The sequence below is a fragment of the Neophocaena asiaeorientalis genome, unplaced genomic scaffold (assembly GCF_003031525.2).
Source record: "Neophocaena asiaeorientalis asiaeorientalis breed wild unplaced genomic scaffold, Neophocaena_asiaeorientalis_V1.1 scaffold254, whole genome shotgun sequence".
Classification (NCBI taxonomy): domain Eukaryota; kingdom Metazoa; phylum Chordata; class Mammalia; order Artiodactyla; family Phocoenidae; genus Neophocaena; species Neophocaena asiaeorientalis.
Genome location: NW_020174705.1, coordinates 600,053 through 622,677, shown reverse-complemented (window position 1 = coordinate 622,677; position 22,625 = coordinate 600,053). Strand labels below are relative to the sequence as shown.

At 63.7% G+C, this 22,625-nt stretch overlaps 2 protein-coding genes across 5 annotated transcripts; both read right to left on the bottom strand.

Moving 5' to 3' along the window:
• Positions 1-81: 81 nt before the first annotated feature.
• Positions 82-5,706, bottom strand: RHOT2 (ras homolog family member T2). 3 transcript variants are annotated; one of them, XM_024759701.1, is made up of 19 exons: positions 5,583-5,706; positions 5,405-5,463; positions 5,225-5,306; positions 5,099-5,142; positions 4,133-4,186; positions 3,590-3,642; positions 3,403-3,511; positions 3,206-3,307; positions 3,035-3,133; positions 2,798-2,906; positions 2,583-2,703; positions 2,295-2,379; positions 2,076-2,218; positions 1,892-1,992; positions 1,676-1,806; positions 1,499-1,579; positions 1,265-1,387; positions 971-1,173; positions 82-688 (listed from the first exon to the last, which is right to left on the bottom strand). In XM_024759701.1, the coding sequence occupies exons 1-19, from the start codon at positions 5,617-5,619 to the stop codon at positions 562-564; spliced, it is 1,863 nt and encodes a 620-aa protein (XP_024615469.1). In that variant the 5' UTR covers positions 5,620-5,706; the 3' UTR covers positions 82-561. The 3 variants fall into 3 exon arrangements, with proteins under 3 accessions (XP_024615469.1, XP_024615468.1, XP_024615470.1); XM_024759700.1 differs by having other exon boundaries at positions 555-1,173; XM_024759702.1 differs by lacking the exons at positions 5,405-5,463; positions 5,583-5,706 and having other exon boundaries at positions 555-1,173; positions 5,099-5,140; positions 5,225-5,294.
• Positions 5,707-5,957: 251 nt separating this feature from the next.
• WDR90 (WD repeat domain 90) lies at positions 5,958-22,053 on the bottom strand. 2 transcript variants are annotated; one of them, XM_024759732.1, is made up of 44 exons: positions 21,963-22,053; positions 21,638-21,729; positions 21,332-21,508; positions 21,134-21,242; positions 20,760-20,921; positions 20,387-20,501; positions 20,231-20,298; positions 19,754-19,851; positions 19,458-19,676; positions 19,257-19,319; positions 18,925-18,993; positions 18,171-18,281; positions 17,956-18,101; positions 17,828-17,885; positions 17,264-17,382; positions 17,028-17,171; positions 16,795-16,925; positions 16,607-16,723; positions 16,082-16,317; positions 15,736-15,875; positions 15,399-15,529; positions 14,745-14,875; positions 14,294-14,455; positions 13,966-14,094; positions 13,653-13,783; positions 13,525-13,565; positions 13,202-13,333; positions 12,898-13,056; positions 12,724-12,813; positions 12,497-12,594; positions 11,822-11,924; positions 11,473-11,594; positions 11,141-11,300; positions 10,853-11,043; positions 10,596-10,764; positions 10,344-10,455; positions 10,016-10,187; positions 7,880-8,002; positions 7,557-7,731; positions 7,318-7,448; positions 7,066-7,209; positions 6,876-6,995; positions 6,678-6,762; positions 5,958-6,387 (listed from the first exon to the last, which is right to left on the bottom strand). In XM_024759732.1, exons 1-44 carry the CDS (start codon positions 21,970-21,972, stop codon positions 6,227-6,229), a joined length of 5,556 nt encoding a protein of 1,851 aa, XP_024615500.1. In that variant the 5' UTR covers positions 21,973-22,053; the 3' UTR covers positions 5,958-6,226. The 2 variants fall into 2 exon arrangements, with proteins under 2 accessions (XP_024615500.1, XP_024615502.1); XM_024759734.1 differs by lacking the exon at positions 19,257-19,319.
• Positions 22,054-22,625: the final 572 nt, after the last annotated feature.

The window sequence follows — 22,625 nt, the reverse complement described above, 5'->3', positions numbered from 1 at the left end:
AACATTCCCAGCCCACACCCAGACCAAAGACATGTTTTAGTTAATTCAAGAAGTCATCCTCAGAAAGCAGGACCCAATATGTAAAAGACACAAGTGAAGTTTAATCAGGAAACCCAATCTCATGTCTTCTGTGAGAGGCACAGCCCTGGACCTGTCTTCAGATTGGGGGGTGGGGGCGTGCACAATGGTCCAGCCATTTCTTGCCTCCACACCCCTGCCTTTGGCCCAAAGCTCTGCCCTCTTACCCCCTTCATACCCTCTGGCCACATGGGACCAGGAAGGAGGAGTGGAGCCCTGAGAATTCGGGTCTGGGGTCACTGACTTCCTCACCCACACCTCCCAGTCCCTCCAACACATGATGCCCACAGAAGAGGGTCATGCCCGGCACCTGCAGCAAGGCCGGACACAGGCTGCTGGGAGCCAGGGCCACCCTCGGGGCTGAGGCAGGGGTGGGGCAGCAGGTGGACTGTCCTCAGGAGGAAAGTTGAGAGGGTCTCCATCCCCCACCAAGCAAGTGGCCCCACACCAGCACCCTGAGATCAGACTGTGGGGTCTGGGACCTCATCGGCTCTTCACCAAGACCCTGTAGAGTGAGAAGCTGAGAACAGCAGCAACGGCAGCCCCGACGGCCCCCAGCGCCACCCGGTGCCAGAAGGAGGTGGCGTGCAGCTCCCCGTGGACAAGGTGTCTGCAGGAGAGAGGGGAGTCTTGCTGCTGTAACCCCACCTCCGTCTCCTACAAAGTCCCAGAGCCCCACTCAGCTGCTTTGTGTCAGTGCCCAGCATGGCAGTACCCCCAGACTAGAGGGCAGCCTGTGAGGCCAGGCCCTGAGGGCCCCGCCTGAGCATCAGCACGGGCACCAAGGCCCACCCTGCAACCTTGACTGACTCCAGTCCTGACACCACAGCTGTGCCACTCTCCTGGGACAGGGAGGGGTCTGCCACACAGGGGCTTCGATCCTGGTACCCACGGGAAGGCAGCCATGGTGGCGAGCCGAGTGAAGATGGCCGCGCGGGGCTCAGCTGGGCCGGCACAAGAGAACAGGGCGGGGGCGGGCAGCCGGTGCCTACGGCAGAACTCAGTCGGAGACAGACCAGGCAGCAAGATGCCTTCAGGCAAGTCAGCCTTGGAGGAGACGAAGAGGCAGGGGGTCTGCTTGTCCATGTAGTGGCGCTGCAGGGGGAGGGGCCATGTGAGTGTGCTGGGGGACACCTGCCCACAGCCCTGCTATGCAGCAGGGCCCCCAGGGTGGGGGGGACCTTGCCTTGTAGACACTGGCGCACAGCGAGAAGGACCTGGGGTGGCTGCTGTCAAACATCAAGCAGGCGATGTCACAGGTGGCGTCGGCCGAGGCGGTCAGGAGACTGTCTGCACCCACCTCACACAGCTGAACAGAAAGGGTGGCCTCAGAGGGGCACAGGCTAGGTCTCCCAGGGCTGCGTTGGGCGGCTCCCTCAGCGTGCACACTCTAGGCCTACCCTGGGGACCCCGGACTCACGATCAGGTACTTCTCCTGCCCGTTGACCTGCACGGTGTCAATGGTGTAGGCAGAGGGCTCCCCGGCAGGCTCCCCAGCATCCTGGTGCAGAGGAGGGACGCCCCTGAAGCTCACTGCTTGGACTCTTTCCAGAACCCCTGCCCCCCAGGTCCACGCACGGCACACATGGACACTCACCCCCAGGCCATGGCCAAGGAAAGCCTGCAGGAAGGAGGACTTGCCCACTCCGCGAGCCCCTACCACCTTGCACAAGAAAACGTTTCTCTGCGTTTGTCCCTTCTCCTGGTCCAACCTCTTCTCCCGGGTGACTGTGGGCAGGGAGCGAGGATGAACGTGAGGGAGGGGCTGCCGGGGAGGCACTGGCTGGGGGCCGGTATGGAAGCGGGCACCCACCTGTGATGGCGTGGGCCTGGGAATCCTGCTCGCAGAGGGTGGGGAAGCCCAGGTAGCCAAGGTGCTCAAGACAGTGCTGGACGTCCAAGTAGGTCACCAGACTGGAGACGGGATAAGTGGGGATGTGGCGTTACAGCAGGGCAGAGGGTGAGGCCATGTCTCAGTGGGTGAGGGCTGCACTTACGTCCACTGGCAGAGATACCCGTGCAGGGGCAACCGACCGGCCTCGGTGCGGACCGTGCGAGGGAGCTGGGGGCCCCAGGGAGCAGCAGGAAACACGCTGAAGAGGCTCTGCAGCTCTGCTGGCGAGAGGGCGCCATCCCGGTCCTGCGGGCAGAGGAGCTGCGGTGACATGTGCGGGCGGGAGGCCAAGGTGGGGCTCAGTGGGGCCCAGCGCCCTCACCTGGTCATGCTTCTCGAACATCCTCTGCACAAACTGGTAGCCGCGGTGGTTGAGCTCTGTGCTGCATCCAGGGGGCACACGGAGCCTGCGGGTGCCGGGATGGGGGTGGGGCTGTGCACACCTCCTTGTGCTCCGCAGGGCACCTCCTCCGAACACAGGCCGTCCAGGCAGGCAGAGAGTCCCCCCGCCAGGGAGAGACGCCCCGATGGCCCCCAGCACAGGGTCCAGGAGCCCCAGGCCCCATCCGACACAGATGGGAGGCGAGCCCTGAGCCCAAACACCACTCACGGTGGGCAGAGGTAGTTGGCCGTCAGCTTAAGCGAGTCGCCATAGCCAAAGCGCCTCAGGATGGTCCACGTGGTCTCGTGGCGGCCTCGCTGGATGAAGAGCATGTTCAAGAAAAGGAAGCCTGCTCAGGAGAAGCAGAAAAGGAAGTAACACCAGGCACAGCCCGGCCTTGCCCCACACCCCACGACCGATGTAGGCAGAGTGTCGGGCCTCACCGTCCAGGGTCAGCCGGTCATCCCGCACGCCTCCTGCCACATTCTTGCTCACCACCACCTTCACGTCCTCCAGGGCCTGCGGGGCAAGAGGGTGCCCGAAGCAGGACATCTGCTTCCGAGAGAAAGTCGCCATTAGTCAGACAGCTGCCCTCTCCATCCGTCACAAGGGCAGCAAAGGCGTGGGGTGTGGCTGCAGCTGGGAGGGTGGGTACCGCCAGGAGACAGAAGGGGGCGCACCTGGAAAGCGTTGAGCTCCTGGTCACTAAGCACCTGGTCCATGTCCTGGTCTGAGAGCCTGAAGATGCGTGTGAGGGCCTGGGCGCACTCGGGCATCAGCTGTGGGGACAGCGGCTCAGCACCCCCACCACTCCCTCCTGCTCGCCCTCCCCACCGGTGCCTTCGGCCCACCTGCTTGGCCTCAGGGTCATAGAGGGGGGCCGTGGGGTGTAGCACGGCCTTCTGTGCGTAGTAGAACAGCTCTGAGATGTTTTTCAGGTTCTTCGCCGAGCACTGGGACACGTGGGAACAGACTCAGAGGGGGAGGCAGGGAGGCCCCCTGTCCTCGCCTCTGCAGTCCTGGCACCCCCGGGGCCCTGCCTGCTCACCTCCACACAGGTCTCGATCTCAGGGAACTGGCTCATGATGGGCAGCACAGCCTCCATGGAGCCCCCCGGCCTCAGGTCCGACTTGTTGCCCACCAGGATAATGGGGACCCTGGGGGAGAGACCCACGGTCACCAGGGGTCAGGGAGCTGGCGGGGCCCAGCCCCCCTCCCCGAGCCCTGCCTATTACCTGGGCCCCCTCTTGGTATCCCCATTCACCAGCGGGATCCATTTGGTTCGGATCTGAAAGGTAAGACCTGGCCATGAGAATGGGGGCCTGCCCGGCCCACAGCTCCCATGTGGAACTCTCACTTGGCTCGAGGAGAGACGGGGGAGGGGAGACTGAGGGCCACTGAGAGCCAAAGTCACGGCCACTGGCAACAAGACCAGTGGGGAAGAGCAGCGGGCAGGTAGGACCTCATCTGATCCTAGCAGTTCCCAAACACCCACAAAGAGCCTGAGATCAGCAACTCCTCCCGCAGGCCCAAGAGATTCAGACGCAAGGCCATCCACGCTCTCGGCGGGAGACAGGGTCACGGGAACTCGGGGGGAGCTTTGGGGGCCCTGGCCAGGGTGGCTCTGTGAAGCTCCCCAGTGGGGCCAGCCACGGGTGCAAGTTGCCCAGAACCCGGGTCAACTGAGCATCCGCCTGTGGTGTGTGCAGAGAACAGGTGGATGACCAGGCTCGGCGCCAGTGACAGAAAGCTAGGGTGGACAGAGTTCCCTTGCTCACCTTCTCAATAGTGGCCTCCTCAGACACATCATACACCACGCACACCACGTTTGCCTGTTGGGGACAGGGAGAGGAACTGTATGGTGGTATCTGAAGCTCCCTGCTCCACTCACGAGCTGGACAGCACAGGGCTCAGAGACTGGGGGAGCCCACCCTTCCAGCTGCTCCCAGGCCGAGTCACTGGCTGTTGGCTAGGCACACCTCAGGCCAGCTCTTCCCTACCTACTTCTGCTGCAGATGCCAGGCCCCAGTACTGCAGCTCTGGTCAGCGAGTCCCCTGAGGGCTCAGGACACAGCCACCCTTAAACTTGACTCCCCAGCCCCAGCCTCAGCCCTTCGCTCCCTGGTCACTACAGGCAACAGCAGACGGAAGACAACAGCACAAGGTAGGGGATGATGGCAACACAGTGGCTGCGGCCTGTACCCTTGCCCAGTGGCACCCCCAGGACACAGCAGATGCTGCAGGGGCAGCACCCCCACCAGAAGCTTGGTCCAAGCACAGGTCCTCCTGTGCAGAGAGCAGAGAGCTAGCTGTGCAGCCCACAGCCCTGGTCATGACACCCGGTGCAGCCCAGAGGCCCAGGACAGTGGGCTGGACTAAGGAGTGGGGAATGGGGGTGCTGGGCACAGAGTTGTCCAAGGGATCACTTTCAAGGACTTGGGAGACTGCTCCCCAGGGTCCACCAGAAGAGGGAAGGCTAGGCACGGAGAGCTGTGGGCTGGCCAACCACGCATACAAAAGGAAGGAATGGGCCTTCCTCCTGGCTCCCAGCAGAGCGCATCACAGGGACCCCAAGGACACTCAGTGCTAACAGGTCACAACAGAATTAGCGAGGCTGCGGACACTCTGGGTACCTTAACCCAATTCCTCAGAGGCTGAAGCCGATCAAGCCAGGGCAGCCATATCCCCAAGGCCTGAGCCCTGACCCCCGTGCCCAGCACCCCTTTCCCCAGGACCCACTGTACCTTGTGAATCTCGTCCTGAAGCTCCTCGACTGTCTGCTCAGCCTCTGGGTAGAAAAAGAGACCCTACTGCAGACCTGCCGGAGACGTCCGCTCCTGGGCGCAACCGCAGGCGGGCGGCCCCTCTACCTGAGTAATCCACAATGTGCGTGGGCACCTTCTCTGGGGTGACGTCCGCGGGAATGGTGATCTCTTCTGCCCGGGGAGGGACCTGGGGCAGACGCGGCCGTGAGGACAGCCGGGAAGGGCGGAGGGCGGCGGCGCCCGGACCTGGTCCCTTCTTGGGCGCGGGGGCGCATTCGGCCTTACCTCCTCGGGAAACTCCTCGCCCACCAGCGACAGGATCAGCGACGTCTTCCCCACCTGGGCTGCGCGGGGCGGCGCGGTCAGCGCGGCGGCCAAGGTCGCGGCGCCTCTCCCCACCCCGGCCCCAAGATCCCCGACCAGGCTCGACCCCCGCCTGACCCAGGCCCAGGAGCCTACATACCCTCGCCAAGCAGCAGGATGCGCACGTCCCGCTTCATGCTGGCCGCCGGGAGCTGCAGTCCGACCCCAGTGCAGGCCCGGCCCCCACCCACGACCCCGACCCGCGCTGTAGCTGCGCCCGCACTTCCGGCCCCCGCCCGCGCAGCCGCCCTAGCGAGGCGGGCGGGCCAGACAGGCCTAGCTGCCCGGCAGCGCCACCGCGTGGGCGCGCCGGGCACTGCCGGCGCCGCGCCGGCCAGGGGGGTGGGGCCTTTGCCCAGTGCTGCCCCGCCCCCGCAGCTCCTGCAGGGGTCAGGATCCCTGGGAGGGAGCAGGACGTCTGGAGGTTGGGCAGAAACTGAGCTCAGGCAGTCTGGAGTGACCAGGAGACAATGCCTCAGAGCAACACCCACATTTATTTGAACTGTACAAGGTAGAAACAAAAGCCCAAAGGAAAAGAAGCAATAAGCACTTCATACATGTTCAAGGTCTTGATGATTTGCATACACTCCTGGGCAGCCGGGTGTGGAGGGGTGAAGCCCACCCAGCCATCCTGGCCCAGTACAAGGCCCCCGGCCAACCCAGCTTCTCAGCTGAGCCTCTGCCCAGGCCAGGTGCCCGGCTGACCAGCAGGGCAACACCTGACCCCACACTCCCCACTGGGGGTCAGTGGCCTGTGACTTCCCACACCAGTATCTCATTGTGGGCCGCCGTGAAGAGCAGTCGAGCAGATGGGGCAAACCTGCACAGCTGCACCGAGTCATCATGGCCAGCAAAGTCCTGCACGGCCCCCGACGCACAGTCCACCAGCCTCAGCACACGCTCTGCTGGGGGACAGCATCGGGTGGGCTGGGACAGGTAGGGTGCCGTGGGCCCTGTGCCTGTGTCTGTATAGTTCCAGGACCCAGGGTTCCTCCAACCCACCCTGGCTCTGTCTCCAGCTGGGGCCAGTGCCTCATTGGGGGAACCTGGCACCCCACCCCCCTCATTTCCTGACCCTACCTGAAAGACTCCGCTGGAGCAAGTGTCCTCACCCCACTTTCAGGGATGAGGGGTATGGCTCAGTGTGGGGGCACAGGTGTACCCACCGGACCCCACTCAAGACACCAGCACTCACCAGAGAAGCCAATGGCCATAAGGTGGGCCCCAGGGGACAGGCTCATGGACACAGCAAAGAAAGGCAGTGGGATCTTCTCTATCACCTGCAGACAGCAAGGGTGAGGCACTGGGTGGAGGTTCCCGTGGCCCCGAGACCTGTCCCTCCCCAGCCCCAGGTCCCTCAGGCTCCCAGAACCACATGGAGGGGTGCACGTGCCTGCTTCTGGCAGAGGCTGTAGAAGACGACCTCATGGTGCATGCTGAAGCCCGCACACACCAGCAGCGCCTCATCCCAGGGGCAGAAGGCGGCGAGGGAGGGCGGCAGGCAGCTGGGAACCTGTGGAGGGCACAGCACATTGTGGCAGGGTGGGGGGGCACCCTGCCCACAGGGCCACCGGGACTCTTACCTCCGTGAGGGCGGGCGCTGGGAAGCTCAGCCAGTCCACGAGCTCACAGCGGTCCTGCAGCCAGTTGGAGGCCCAAACGCTGACCTGCTGGTCCCCGCTGGCAGCCAGCCACAGGTCCACACCCTCTGCCCCGAAGTCTCCATACTGGGGACATCAAGGCTGGTAGGTGCCGCCTGCCCTGCTCTCCCATCCCCTTCCCTGCCAGCACCCTCGGCTCAGGCCAGGCCCTGCAGGCTCACGAGGCTACTTCACCTCTCTTCTTGTGCTCTGGATGGTGCAGATCGGGGCTCCCCGATGGTCACTCAGCACACGGAAGGTCATCCCCGTGCGAGGGCGACTCACAGCCACGAGCCCATCCCTGTCTCCGGAGAGGATGGTCTGACCTGGGCGAGGCAGAGACCAAGCTGTTACTCATGAGCCCCTAGCCCTCAGCCCAAAGGTGTGACCTGGGCCAGGCAGAAACCGTGCTGTCACCGTGAGCCCGGCCTCACCGTCAGCAGAGAAGGCGATGGCCGTCAGTGCAGCCGAGTGGGGATGCATCTTGAGCTCCATCGCTATGAGGGGGATGCTGAAGAGCCGCAGCGTGCCGTCACTGTAGCCCGCTGCCACCCACTGCTGCTCTGGGCGTTCGCAGGATGGGGGGCTCCAAGACAGACAGAGGCAGCTCTGGGGACCCACGGTGGGAAAACATTAGCACTCCCCTGGGGAGGGGGGAAGGGGCCCAGGCCCAAGGCCACAGACACCAAGGCTGGAGGGAGGACGAGGCTGCCAGAGCCCCGGGCGTGCACCCCAGCCCCAGGCGCCCCCCGAGTACCTGGCTGAGCACCTGGAACTGGATCAGCAGCTCCATGCTGGCCACGCTCCACACCCTCACGCTCCCATCATCACTGCACGTGGCACAGTGGGACTCGCTGGGGCTGAAGACCACCTCGTTCACCTATGAGGAGTCACCACCCTACCTGAGGCCCATGGCCCTCAAGCAGAGAGGGAACACAGCATGGCCAGGTCATTCATGAGAGCATCCATCTCCCCCTTGAGCCTACCTGGCCCCGGCCCACCATGTGGCACAAAGAAACTGTCCTGACCTCCCTCCCTCCCAAGTGTCCCCACACTAGACCTGGGTGAAATCCAAATTGCAAGAAGCCCACCAGTCAGTTGAACTTGACCATCCACTTGCTGGGACGTCACAGAAGGAACTGTCCTGACAGAACCTAGAACACGGGACTCCCAGGGGGGCCACTCCTGGGCCTCATCACAGCAGGGGGGGTGGGGCTGAGATTGTCGTGTGTGTGTGTGTGTGTGTCATGTGTATCAAGGGAGAAAGCAGTTGTATGATTACACAGAGTCAGGATCTCTGGTGTAAAAAAAAGGAGACAGAAAAAAAAAAAATTAAAAAAAGGAGACAGGCCGTGCACCAATGAGGTAAAACAAAATATCTGAGTCCTGAATGTGAATTTCAAGCATTAAGTATAAACTCCTGATGCATTTTATCTCAGAAAAATAATAATTTAGGTCTGTTTGGCTGAGAAGTGATGGGCCCCTCTGGGCCTCAGACCATGACCTCTAAGCCCATTTCCCACTGGAGGGGCCCACAGGCTCTGGAACAGCCAAGTCCGGTCTTGGGCGGAGCTGCAGAGGGAGAGGCTGGAGCACCTGTGGTCCACAGAAGAGGGGGACCACCAGTGACCACCAGCTCAGGTCAAGAACTCAGCACCCTCGAGCTCATGCCCTGGTGGGTGGATAAACTCATCCTATCTGTACCACAGAAGCGTATTTAGCAGTAAATAGGCGTGAAGCACTGACACTCGCTACAACTCGGATGGACCTTGAAAACACGATGCTCAGTAAGAGAAGCAGATAGAAAGCACCACAGAGTGTGTTTCTGTTCACAGGGACCATCCAGAACAGGCAAACCGACAGACACAGAGTTGGTGAGCGTCTGCCAGGGGCTGGGCGGTGAGTGTTTAATGGCTGGGGGGTTTCCTTCTGGGATGAAAGTGACTGCAGTGTTGCACAGTTCTGCAAATGTTTCAAAATCCATTGATGTTACATGGGTGTGTGGCCCACAGATTATACCTCGACATAAAGCCATTACCAAAGAAAAAGGAAACATGTAATCCTCACTACCTCACACAAGAGTTTCTTTGTTGGCTACTGCTACGCCTGAACGTAACAGTAACAAATGAACGTAGAATTTTTTAAAAAAGACTCAGGAGCCAACTTGAAGACCCTGCCACCAGCCAAGGCCAGGACTCCATGAGCATCAAGAGAAAGTGACGGTGGGGAAGCCAGACCCACATTTCCACCCACCAGCCCTTAATAGCTCTCAGAAAGTAACACATTGACTGCTGCTGGGGAACCTGGTCCACGAGGGAGAGACTCATCTACCTGTGCCCTGTCCCAGCCCCGGGAAATCTGAGAGCTCTAGAGGCCACTTCTCTCCTGAAAGAACGAGGGATCTGACTACGGCCACCTACAACTTGTGCCACCAGACAAGGGCATCACTGGTGGGAGACAGAACGCTCCCAGAAGGAAGTAATGTTGGGACTGGCTGGCCCTGACTAGACCCTGGCCCGGCTTCCAGACCCCTCGGACCCCAGGGAAGCATGTCCAACAACGGTGGTGGAAGACTCCAGCGTGGACGACCAGTTTTCTTCAACACGTAAATTACAAGAGAATAGAGTGGCGGAAAAGAGGAAGGGTCAAGAAGGCCACAGGGCCTGGGGCTGCTGCACGTGGACACGGCATGGACCCCATGCCCACGGGGAGGGGCACGTGGTTCCAGGGGTGCAGCTGGTCCTGGGAACGCCTGGATGCTCGCAGCTGCACTTGGGCTGGGAGCACCCGGTGGGGGCGGGGACGGAGGGAGCGCACGGCAGCTGCCCGGCCTGTGAGGGCTGGGATCCCCTCAGAAATCCTCGGCAGCAAGCCGGTGGCCCAGCGGCCTCACCTTGCTCTGGTGGCCGCTGACGAGGCGGGTGCTTGTGCCCTCAGCCCAGCTGACGTACCAGAGCGTGCCCGCTGTGGTGCCCACCACACCCATGTCCATGCTTTCGTGGAAGACTGCACTCACGACAGCCCCATCAAGGGTCAGCTCACGCTCCATAAACACAGAGCTAGACCTGGAGGAGCAGGGGGTCAAAGGGGTGGCAGCAGCGAGAGCCGAGGGAGCCAGGTGGTTTGGCCCACGGGCCCTGGCCTTGCCCGAGCATGTCCCCTGGGGGACGGGCCCAGCTGGCAACAGAGTGCCAGCTCCCAGACACACTGTAGACGCTCACCTGGCCCCGGAGCCCTTGCGCCTCAGCTCTGGTACGGCCCCCACGGCCCACAGGCGCAGCCGCCTGGTGTTGCTGCCACTGACCAGACGCGCGCCCAAGCACAGCAGCACTCCTGGGGGACAGGAGATGCCATGAGCCACGTCCCCAGATGCCTGGGACTCAAGACGGTGTCCACCGCCCCAGCACTGGGACTCCCAGGGAGAACCGAGCCCCAAGCTGTCAAGGGCCACGGGGGCTCCGTCAGACACCCACCGATCTCACCGTCGTCCGCCTCCCAGGCCAGGAAGCAGCAGCCGGCACACATGTCCCAAACACACACCTGGCCAGCACTGGAGCCGCAGTAGAGCAGGGGTGTGGTCCCGTAGCAGAGCGAGGTCAGCTTGCACCCCCCCACCTCCTCAGGGATGGGCTCTCGGTGGACCTGGAGGGACACGAGCACAGTGTGGGTCAGCGATGCCCTGGGGTCCAGCCAGACCCCATCCTCCAAAGCCTCCTCTGAACCCTGGCACCTGGAGGCTGACGTCGCCCCCACGCTGCTGCAGAAGCCACAGGGTGACGGCACCCTGGCCCACGCAGGCGAGCTCGCCAGCGTCCCAGGGGTTGAAGGCCATGCCGTATACTGGCTCTGGCAGGCACGTGGAGGACACAAGCTCGTAGGTGGCCATGCTCCACAGGGCCAGGGTGCGGTCGCCATAGTCCCCTGGGGGAGATGCACAGTGACCACGTCAGCTGCCCAGGGTTCCCAGGACAGGCAGGGAAGTCCGGAAACCACTGTCCTCCACCCCCGCCCTGCTGACCCAGCGTGACGAGAAGCCTGTCGTCTGGTGAGAAAGCCAGGGCCTGGACAGCAGTGTCGTGGTGAGAAAGGAGCTGCCGACAGGAGCCCCCTGGCACGTCCCAGACACGTATCTGGCAGCGGGAGGCAGTGCTGCTTCGGCCTGAGGCAGAGGCCAGCACCTGGTGGGCAGGCAGGTGGGTGGTCAGCAGGAAGGGTGCAGTCCACGGGCCCGTTCCCACTCTGTGTAAAGGGCTGCTCTGGAAGCGAGAGCCAGCCGCACGCAGTTCAAGGAGCCAAGCTCCGAGGCACACCTCGGCCCTGGGCATTCAAGGCAGGCTGCAGGACAGGCACCTGGGCATCGTGGCTGAGGGCCAGCGTGGAGATCTCCTCAGGGTGGCCAAGCCAGTGCTGCTGGACCCCAGAGTGCAGGTCCTCCACCACCACCAGGCGACCACACGTGTAGGCGAAGAAGCCTGTGGGCAGGGAGGAAGCGCCCACCCCATCAGCCCCACAGCCCCAGGCACTCGTGCCCACACCCCCCAACCCCACCCCAAGGAGAACTCCTGCTCACAGCAGGAAGTGCCACCAGGAGGACACGCCCGCCCTGCAGCCCAAACCACCTGCGGGCCCCACCATGGGGCCTGGCCTAGGGATGGACAGAACTGAGCCCGCCCTGCAGCGTCTGGGCCGTGGCCCCCACCTGTGTCTGGCCTCCAGACCAGGTTGGCGCGCCCGTTCCCGTTGTAACCCATGACGGCCTTCAGGTGCAGCCGCTCATCGCCGACAGCAGGGAAGGAGAGGCCCTGTGAGGAAGTGGACCCAGGACGCTGGCACCGGCCCACCTGGCCCAGGCCCCCAACCTCAAGCTCTGCCCATCAGGCCGGGCGTGGGACTGAGCCTTGGGAGATGCATGCTCCCGGGAGGAGGCAAACGGCAGGTACGTGGGCTCCAAAGTCTGCACGCGGTGGCCAGCGGGGCTGGGAGCCTGGCATGCAGCATGCAGACAGGGAGGCAGGAGGAGGAGATGGGGAGGCGCCTGCCAGGCGGGAGGTGAAGGGGAGCCAGGACCATGGAGTGAAGTGAGTGTGTGGGCTCAGCAGGACACGCCTGGGTCCAGTCACTGCGTGACAGTGAGAACCTAAACCAGCCCGGTGAGAGCATGGGGCTCAGCGCAGAGGGGTGACCCGTGGGGCAACTGCCAGCAAGGCCTGGGCTGCTGTCAGCTCTGGGAGCTGCCCCAGGGAAACGCCAGGGAGCCTGTGTCTACCAGGGAGCAGGAGTCCCCCAGACACCACAGGGCCATGCCACCTGGACCCCTGGGCTTCCAGGATATCCACTGGTGGCAGGGGCTATGAGGATGCCCCACCCAGCCAACCTTGGACAGCAGGGAGGCCTTGTAGCGAGCTGTGAAATGCCGATAGGAGTCCCGGTGAGTGGGGGGCTGGGCCCTGGCTCTTCCAGTGCTGCAGGCACCTGTCAGGGAAGGGAATGAGGCTGTGAACCCCCAGGGACCACACAGTGACCCTCCTTGCAGGCACCCTGCCCTGGTTGGTCAGACGCTTGGGTTCAAAGGGTAGAGATGAGCCACGTCCCATCACCCACCTGGCCCAGTAGGGGCCTTGGACTCTCCATTTGTCCTGTAGGTGACCATCCCTTGTCTGCCAGGGGCAGCCAGGTCTGTCCTTAGGCCACCTGGAGTCCACGTGGTACATGCACCTGGGCCCTGGTCCAGTTATGAGTGACCCTGCCCCACCCTGCTGCCCCTCCCCTGCTTACTGGGCCAACCACGGGGGTGGGGAGGCCTGCCAAGGTCCCAGGGGCCCCCCATGGCCCCATCACCAGCCCTGTCAGCCTCCTTCTGCACCAGCACAGGTGGGCCTGAGGCCTGGCGGAGACCCTCAGGGCCACAGCTCTCATCTGACATGGAGAAAGCACCTGAGGAGGGTGGGGAGACAGTGAGACGAGGGAGCAGAGCACCCCCATGCCCTTGCCCCTCCCCCAGGCCAGGAGCAGCAAAGCATGTCAGGATGGGAGCCAGGAACACATCCCCTCCAGGCCCTCCTAGGACCCCTGCTCTCACCATCATGGTCCTTGGGGGGCCTGGCACAGATGTCCAGCCAGGGTGGGGATGCCTGGGATGGCATGGGCACCTGCTGCCGGGGAAGCCCACTGGCCCCGGACACCGTGTCCTCCAGTTGTCTTGTACACAGGCCTGAGGATGGAAGGAGCTCGGCTGAGCTCAGGGCCTGGGGAGGGCAGAGCAGGAGGCGTTCCCAGCCCCTCACGCCCAACCAGCTCTGCATCGGGACCCCCAGGAAAAGAACAGCGCTGTGCACCCACAGCGGTTACAGTGCCAGCACCAGACATCACCATGGAGCCTGCCAGTGTGGTGGGACCACTCACCAGCTTCGCAGGTTGTGGGCGCCCCAGGAGAGCCTTGGACACTGCAGAGGTGACAAGAGAGATGGTCGGGTGTGGTGAAGGGGTGCAGAGGGAGGCCTGGCAGATGCATGTTGAGGGCAGGAACTTGCCTTCCTGGAGGGGACTTCTCAGAGGGCGCCAGAACGTCCCAGAGAAAGATGGTGTCTCCCACACTAAGGAGCTGCTGCTGGTCGGGGGTGAAAGCCACGGCCCGCACAGGTTCTGAGTGGCCGATGTACACCTGAGGGCAGCAGTGTGGCAATATAGAGACCACTGAGGCACAGCTGGAGACACCTGGCCACCAGACTGCAGACTGACCAAGAGGACCTCGTGCAGTGTCAGGCCCCAGCAGGCACGGGGGAACCTCAGGGACTGTCCTCCACCCTCCTTCTTACTCGCTGTGCGCCCGCCCAGGGCACACACCTGGCAGCCAGGGCCGGCCTGTGCTGAGTAGTCCCACACCTTGATGGCCCGGTCGGCGGCTGTGAGCAGAAAACGGCCATCCCCGCTGAGAGCTAGGACAGAGCAGGCCGCAGTGGGGACACAGGACAGCTGTGAGACAGGGTGGTTGCTGAGGGAAAAAGTCGGAGCACACAGGACCACCAGTTGGGGGAGCCCCCTTCTCACAGAACACAACCTCTAGGGAGCAGCAAGCGGCCCAGGGCCTCCCCTCCTCTGGGCACTGTGGGCAGCAAGGCCGGAGCTGGGAAGGCGGGGGAGGCCAGGCCACCAGCCGCAGTCTTGGGCTCACCTCCCGGACCAAGCGGCCCGACGTGGCATCTAGCACTGCAACCATGTTAGAGGACGTGGACACCAGCAAGTGGCCAGGGGGTGCAGGGCCAAAGCAGACGGCCACAGCTGAGTCCAGGCGGCTGCCAGCCAGGTCCAGAGTCCTGATGTCAACCCTCAGCAGCTGACGGAGAGCAGCAAGTGTCCTCACCATGACCTCCGGCCAGAGGTCGAGCCCCCAGAGCTGGGGCCCGGGCCGTGGGCGGCCTTGGGCACCCATCCGGCAGGCTGCCCACAGCTCACATGTCCTCTGTGCCATGAGGGGCGCAGGGCCCAAGTCCTTTCTGAAATGAGCACCGCCTCCCACCCAGGGAAACACGCAGCTGCCAGGGTCAGGGTGCCCACGGGGTCTGTGGGCCAAACTGGCGTGACTCCACTCTCACTGCACACAGGGAGGGTTCCAGTTGACTCACCTCATCCAGTGAGGTTGTGTCCATGACGGTCACCGTGTACTTGGAGGGACCCACAAAGGCCAGCAAGTGGCTGTCCCCACTGACCACCAGGGCACTGGGGCTTGGGCAGGCCTCCTGGCACACCACGTTAGCTGCCGGCATATGGGGACAGGCAGTCAGCTGGGTCGGAGTAGGGGTGGGGCACCAGAACAGACACTGGTCAGAAACCTACTGTTGCGGAAAACACCAGCCTGGGCTGGGCAGATCCCACAGCAGCGAGCCCATGGGGCCTGGATGTGAGGGCACCAAGACACCAGTGGGCACCACGGACTGCCAGGAAATCTGGGGGCTCTCCCAGAGTGACCACCAAGTGACCATCTGGCTGGCCCGAGTTACAGTGGCCATGGGAGGGGGCCGACTCCCCTGCTGGCCTGGTGCTCAGGCTTCAGGTACTCACTTCCTCCTGGGGAAGGGTGGGCACAGACTCTCACTGACCTTCAATCTCGGGGGGCTGGTGAGTCCTAAAACCACACTTGGCTCTGGGGGTCTCAGTAGTGTGACTGTAGAACGCAGTACCACGATCGGGGGCGACACGTACCCCCATCCCCGCAGGGACCTGACCAGGGGATGGCTGGGAGGCCAGAGTGGGGCTGGGGCTGGGCCTGGGGGCCTGACCTGTCACACGAAGGATGCGGCACTGGGGCGCGCTGCTGTGGTACTGGGCCAGGGAGCCCCGAGAGCAGGAGCTGAACAGGAGGCTGCCGTCGGGGCTGGCGGCCAGGCCGGTGATGGCTCCGCGGTGACACCTGCACACACAAGACGCCGTTGCCTTGCCTCTGAGCTGCACCGTCCCAGACCTCCTGCAGAATCCCGGAGGGGCAGCAGAGGGCGGGGCTTCCAGTAGACGGCCCTCCCCCGCACTGCCCGATCTCCCACACTCCCCAGGGGACCCACAAACCACTGGAGCTTCCACCTCGATCGTCTGTGGGGCCAGAGCCGGCTGACCACCCACCTGTGCTCCACTAGGACCTCGGTGGTCTCCAGGCTGAAGGAGCGGACGGCCCCGCTGCTAAAGCCACAGAAGAAGGTGGGCTGGGTAGGGTGGAAGGCAACAGCACACGGGGCCTCCTCCGGAGACGCGAAGTCGTACAGCTGGAGGACAGGGCCATGTGAGGGCGGACAGGCTGGGGCAACCAGCTGGCCACAAGGCCCGAGAGCCAGTCTCTCTCCAAATGCCTTGAACCTTCAGGCCCCAAACACAGGCAGAAGGACTCAGGGCCCCACCCACCAGGCCTCAGTATGGCCTGCGGCCCTCCAGTCCCTCCCTCCTGGCTGGCTTCCCTCCAGCCACACCCCACCTGCTGCAGGGTCGCTAGGTCCCAGATGCGGACAGTGTGGTCCTGGGACACAGTGGCCAGCTGTCCCCGGCTGCACTCAGTGGCAAGGGCCAGCACCGGGGCGGCGTGGGAGCGCACCAGCATGCTGTACTCCCGGGACAGGATGTCCAGGAAACCCAGGTGGCCCGAGGAGGTGGTGGACAGCACACGCAGGCCGTCAGGGCTGACGCAGACGGAGCTGATGGGGCCCTCATGCTCTGCAGGCAGGGTGGGTCGGTGACTGCCCAGGCCTGTAGTGGGGTGGGCCCGGCACCTGGGCCAACTGGGGCAGGGTGACCATATCCATGCTGTGCCTGTGCCCAGCCCCTCTGCCCAGGACACTGAGAAATGCGCTTCCCTGCTGCCTGGAGCCCCATCTCCCTGTGAGCTACAACAGGTGCCTCCCAGCTCAGGACACAGCCCCTTGGAGCCCCATGACTGCCGTCCAGCCCAGGGACACGGCCCTCCTGCGGCAACCCTGGTGGCAAGGTGATGTCGAGGCCCCACCTGCCTCCAAGAGCACAGAAGAGAAGTCCAGGGGCCAGAGGCGCAGGTAGCCGTCCTCGGAGCCCACGGCACACTTGGCCTGGGAGATGCTGAGGCTGCTGATGGCGATGCCGGGGCCTGGGTAGGGGGAGGCACGGTCAGCCCAAAGCGTCAGGGCCGCTTCTCCCAACACAGCAGGGCCCACCTACCTGAACTGAAGGTCTGCTTCTGTGGGAGGGGGCCACCGGGGGTCCGTGTAGGCAGGAGGCGGCGAGCGCACCGCACAGCCATGCGCTGGTGGTCAATCTCCAGGATGTGGCCGCTACGGCTGCAGACGTAGCTGCCCAGAGAGGCAGAGGTAACAAGTGAAGGCGGAGAGACCGAGGGGCGGGGCAAGGAATGGGCGGGCCCTGGCCATTAGGGGAGGGAGGGTGGGGCTCACAGTGTATGGCCGTCCTGGGCCTGCCTGAAGGCCAGGTCAGTGAACTCCAGCGCTTGGTGCTCCCCCAGGTCCACAGGGCAGGAGCGCAGCCCCCCACCTCGCAGCCGCCACAGCCGCACGCTGCCCCGCCCGCACGATGCCATCCTGCGAGGGGTAGGAGGTGAGCCAGGGAGGAGGGGCCAGCTCACAACTCGCTGGTCCCAGCACGGAGGATGGGCAGGAGAGCAGCCAATCACCTGGTTTCATCGAAAAAGGCCACCTCGAATGCCTGGATGTCAACGTCGCTGTGCACCTTCGTGAGGATGACGGCCTCTCCGCCTTGCCCCACCTGGGCCGTGCCCCACACCACCACAGTCTGCAACAAGTCCGCTCTGAGCACCCACCACCTGCCTGGCCTCTCCCACAGAAGCAGGCGTGTTGGGCTGCAGGGGGTGGGAAAGTTGGCCCCTGCGGCCCGGAGGAACCTACATGTGCCCACCGGGGTTTCCACAGACATGTGTATGCAGAAAGGAGCAGGAAACACAACCACGAGTGGAGGAGAGGCCCCGGGTGAAGCACCCAACTTCAGAGATGCTGTCATGTTAAACTCGCCCAGCTCAGGCATGGGGGACTTGCCACTGAAGAGGGTGAGGCCAGTCAGTCAAAGGTCAGCTCCATCCACGAGGGAGTGAAACAGACACTCTGTGGCAAGTATGGCGCAGTGGTGCCCAGCGGGGCTGGGGAAGGCCTGCGGGGGACCCTTGCTGCCTGCCTGCACCCCAGGATGGGCCGCCCCACCTCCCCCGGCCTGGCCTGCTTACCATCCGCCCGTGGCGGTCCTTGCCGACACCACAGAGCACCTCCCCACTGTCAGAGAAGCTGCAGATGGAGAGGCGGAGGTCAGTGTTGCAGGCGCAGCCCCCACCCCCCTTGGAGACCCTGCACCCACCTGAGGGAGCAGACGGTGTGGACTGGGCTCTGGAACAGGGACAGGCACTCCCCGGTCTGGAAGTCCCAGAGACGCAGCATGCTGTGCGGCCGTGCCTGGGCTGAGGCCAGCAGGGAACCGCTCCCGTCCAGCGCCAGGGCAGAGACCTGGGGGGCAGCAGGGTGAGGGAGGGTGTGTGCCTGCAGAACAAGCCACCCCTGGGCCAGGGTGCCCACCTTGTCTGTGTGGCCAAGGAAGAGACGCTGCTCCCGAGTGCTGACACACATGACAACGATGACCGCGTGGCAAGGGTACACGACGGCGGTCCCATCCCGGGTCCACAGGGCCTGTGCACAGGGGCCGGAGGCTGAGGTCACAGGCTGGTCGGCTTCGTCCCCCCACCCCAGCATTCCCCCGAGCCCCACACACAGGAGTCAATGGGATGCACGTGCCAAAAGAACAGAAAGAGCTCGGGTGCACGTGCGCAAGGGCAGGGCTTCCTCTAAGCCCTGTCTGCGACACAAGAAACTTTGGGATTCAGGTGACAAAAGGCCAGAGAGCCCACAAAGACTCAGAGTTCGTGTCCTGGAAGGCCTGGTGAGCGCACAGCCTCCTCTCCTGCTGCTGTTCCTGCAGGGTCCCACAAGTCTCGCCCATACCCAGCCCCACTCGGCTGGACGACACATATCAAAGCTTTAAAGGGTGAGCAAGGGCTCTCAGGTCTCTGGAAGCTTGAGCGAATGGACCAGCACCGACCCAGCTGGTGTTCACGACACAAAGGGACGCCTGCGACGGGATGTCATCACGTCAAGGAAGCACCGAGCGTGTGAGGATGCGGGCAGGGCTGGGCGTCCGCAGCGGTGAAGGGACCCGACGCCTGGGGGAGCTCGGCTGTCCACACAGCCACCTCAGGGAAACACGGGGTGTGCCCACTGTCCCCTCTGTGTATCTGACACTTGCATGACCCAGCAAGAACAGAGGACCCCTCACCCATTTGGTGCTGTGACCCCCAAAGCCGATGACCCCCTTGAGCCTCAGGACCGGATCCGGGAGGAAGCTCTGAAATAGGCAAACTCACAGTGAAACCCCGAAGTGGCGAGGCTCCTGTCCCACCAGGGCTGCCCCACCCAGAGCTGGTGCCTGCCTCCCAAGAAAGCCACCTGGTTCTAGTGCCTTCTGCCAGCTGCTCTATGGCAGGAAACCAGAATTCCAATCACATTGCTAGACCCTCCAAGTACCCCAGTCCTGCGCCTGCCTGGAGCCTGAGCCCGCCCCCCACCAAACCACTGGGGCTGGGGTCAGGGCACCAGCCGCCTCCTTACTCTTTGTTGAAAACGATTCTTGCCCAAAACCACCTCCTGTTGGTTCTGCTTTCTGCCAGGAGACTAGATGGGAAGGGACCATCTGCCCCACACATGTTCCCAGTGGACAGAGGCCCAGCAGCCCTCCACCCACAACTCGTCCACATCCCACCCCCCTCAGTGGCACAGTCCAGCCCCACCTTCCTTGGGAAAAGCACTCACCTCTTGTGGGGATGCATCCCCTGGGGCCGTGGGCTCCACAGTCGTCTGATACACAGACACGTGAAGGCTGTCACTGGCCACGTGCTTGTCAGTGGCCTCCACCCAGGCCAAGGGCTCCTGGCTACGGCCACTGGGGCCACCCACACTAGAGACCTCGGAGCGCTCACAGGACACGCTGACTTCTGGAAGGGGCCTGGGCACAGAGAGGGCCTGGCGGGACTTCAGGAGGACAAGTGCCTGTTAGCACCCTGTGGCCACCACCCTCAGCCCCATCTCCAAGGGCACAGGGCACTCACGGCTGTGGGGCCATGCTTCTGGACCATGAGGGCCAGGCTGTCCTGAACAGGCTTGCTGAAGGCCGCTGGGTGAGGGAGAAGCCGCAGCACAGGCCCCGCTAAGATTGCAATTGAGAAGAACCCACTGAGCAGAGTGCAGACAAGCCTGTGAGGACGTGGCCACAAGGCACTGGGCAGGGGTCAGCAGTGGGCCCTGGCCTTGCCCACTCTGCAGGAGGGAAGCCACAACAACAGCTGCAACCTACCCTACCGTGGGCCCCGGCACCCCTTCCCAGTTGGAAAGCTTGAAGCCACCAGGCACCCTCGTCGGAACCTCCCACACTGGGTCTGGGGCTTCGAGACAGCCTCCCCTCACCCTTGCAGGCATCATGCTGCTGCATTCACCTCCCCAGATGCAGCATCAGGCCCCCCTCTCCCGCCGAGCTCCATGGGCCCTTCAGGCCTGAACCTGGGTCACCGCTGGTCCCACAGGCCCACCTGCCTCAGAAGGGGAACAGCTCTTCTGAACTGCCTCGGAGGGTGTTTTTGAGCTGTCGCTTGGAAATCTTAACGGGGTGGAAGGACAGTCAGCTTCCAGGGGCGGCCCTGCCATCCCTCCACCCGGCCGCCCTCATGACAGGCAGAGCTGCTCACCGGATGTGGACATAGTGGTCGTGCCAGCTCTCCCCTTTCGGCACCGGGAATGCCATTTCTCGAGGTATGGGGGTGATGGGCAGTTTTGCACACCGGGCTTCACCGACAGTGACAGCTACGAAGAGCAGAGTCCAAGGAAGCCCACCCAGCTCCCTCTCCCAGCCCAGACAAGACAACACCAGGTGCCAGCCAGCAGGGTACTGCCTGGCCACCAGCCCCGCCACCCCCTCCCCCAGTGGCTGCCTTGGGAGCTGGGAGGCTCAAAGATGGTACAGCATGGGCATTTTCACCAAGTGCCAGGGAGGGTGTGGAGGCCAGCACACAGGGAGTTAGAGCAGGTGGGCTGCAGGCTAAGCACATCTTTAGCCCTCACCGGGATCAAAGCACAGGTCACTGGTGTAGAGGTTCCTGACCAGCAGGCTAGCACACAGCCTGATGGTCTTGAGGTGACTGTAGCGTCGGTTCAGGTAGACCAGGAGAATGTCGTGCAGGTCGAGCTGCAGGCAGGTCCAGCGGGCACCAGGGGAGCCCACATCTGCCAGGTGTGCAGAACAGGAGCAAAGGTCAGAGCCTACCCTCACCAACTGGCCCACAGCACTCTCTGTCCTCAGCCTGGCCCCACTCTCATGGCCACAGCCGTGTGCCCCTCCACCCAGGCTGTCCCTGGCCTGCCTCCCCGCTGAGCCTTCTGGCTGCCTGCCTCTCCCAGACCATCTGTAACCCGTTCACACCTCATCTGCATGTTACCTTTCCTGGGTGTCCCAGTCTCACAGATGAAAGGGAACTGAAGCCATGTGGCTGTGGACTTGAACTCCTTGAAGAAGTTGGAGAATGACACTCGGATGACCTGACTGCCCTGTGGGTATACGGCATGGCCGTGAGAAGAGGAGACTGCAGCAGGAGTGCAGGGCCCCCACCGGCAGCTCCCGCTCTCCAGCTTGTAACCTCGGTACACAGGTCCAGGTGAATGACGAAATGCTTGGCGGGCAGGGGCCGAAAGAGCACGTACAGGTAGCGTCCGGTCAGCCCCAGGGACTGGGTGCTGGTTTTGGGGAGCTGGATGTAATTGCCAGCAGAGACAGGGCCCCGCACGCGGTACACCGTGCACTTGAGGGTCTTGTCCTGCAGAGAGACACGGGAGGCGTGGCGTCCTGCTCAGCCCCACGGAGCGCCAGGAGGGCTGCAGCAAAGCGGCCCAGGAGACAGAGGAGAGGCCGCCGCTGCTGCTGCCAGGTGCCCCGGCCCACTTACCGTCACGACGGCCACGTCGCCCTCTTTAGAGGACCGCTTCCACTCGTCCACCTTGAAGTGTCTGAAGACGTTGAGGAACGGCTGCTGCCACACTGGGGGACACGGGGGCGTGAGGTGCCAGACCCACCGCGGGTCTAGGGAGGGGGCCGGGGCAGGGTCTGCGCGCTCCCCAGCTGTGACAGCCAGCGCAGCGCGCGGACTGGGCTCCGGGCGAATCTCAGCACCAACCAGTCCGCGGCGGCGCCGGATCTCGGGCCCCACACCCCGGCGCCCGGCCCCGAGCCCCGAGCCCCGAGCCCCCGGCCCTCCCCCCGCGCGCCGCTACCTCCGGCCATGGCGCCGCCGCTCGCGCTTCCCGCCTCGGCCACCGCGCGCCCCACGCAGAGCACGCAGTGCGCGCCTAGCAACGGCCGCCTGGCAACAACGCCACTTCCGCCGTCACGGCGGCAGGGCACGTGATCGCGCTTCAGGGTCGGGGCCTGACACGTGACCGCGCGATGGGGCGGGGCCTGGTGAGTGACCGCGCTGGGCGTCTGGACCCTTACCTCACCAGCTGTTTCTCGGGGCGCCCCAAAACCTTGCCCGACCACTTACTCTTCTCTGCTGTCGTGCCCCGGGGCATAAAGAGCCTCCGGCCCCAGGCCTCTGCGGCCACTCCCAAGCTGGGATCCCCTGGGGGTACTCTAGCGCCACCAGCTGTGGGATCCGAGAAGGTTCCTGACTCCCTCTGGGAGGCATCTTTGTATAGGGAATGAGACGCAGCCCAGAAATTGTGAGCCGCACTTGGCAGGAGCTGTCCCCACCTACCCTGTTGCTACCTAGCTCTCTGGAGGCACGTGTGTCAGACGCAGGCAAAGTCACCTGGCCCCACAGGCAAAGCAATGTCCTACAGGACCCCGAGGGCTCCCCACGAGACCTGGAGGATTCAGAGACAGCACCGGGCGTCCTGAGACCTGACCGCAATCCTGGGTGACTGGGGCACCATCTC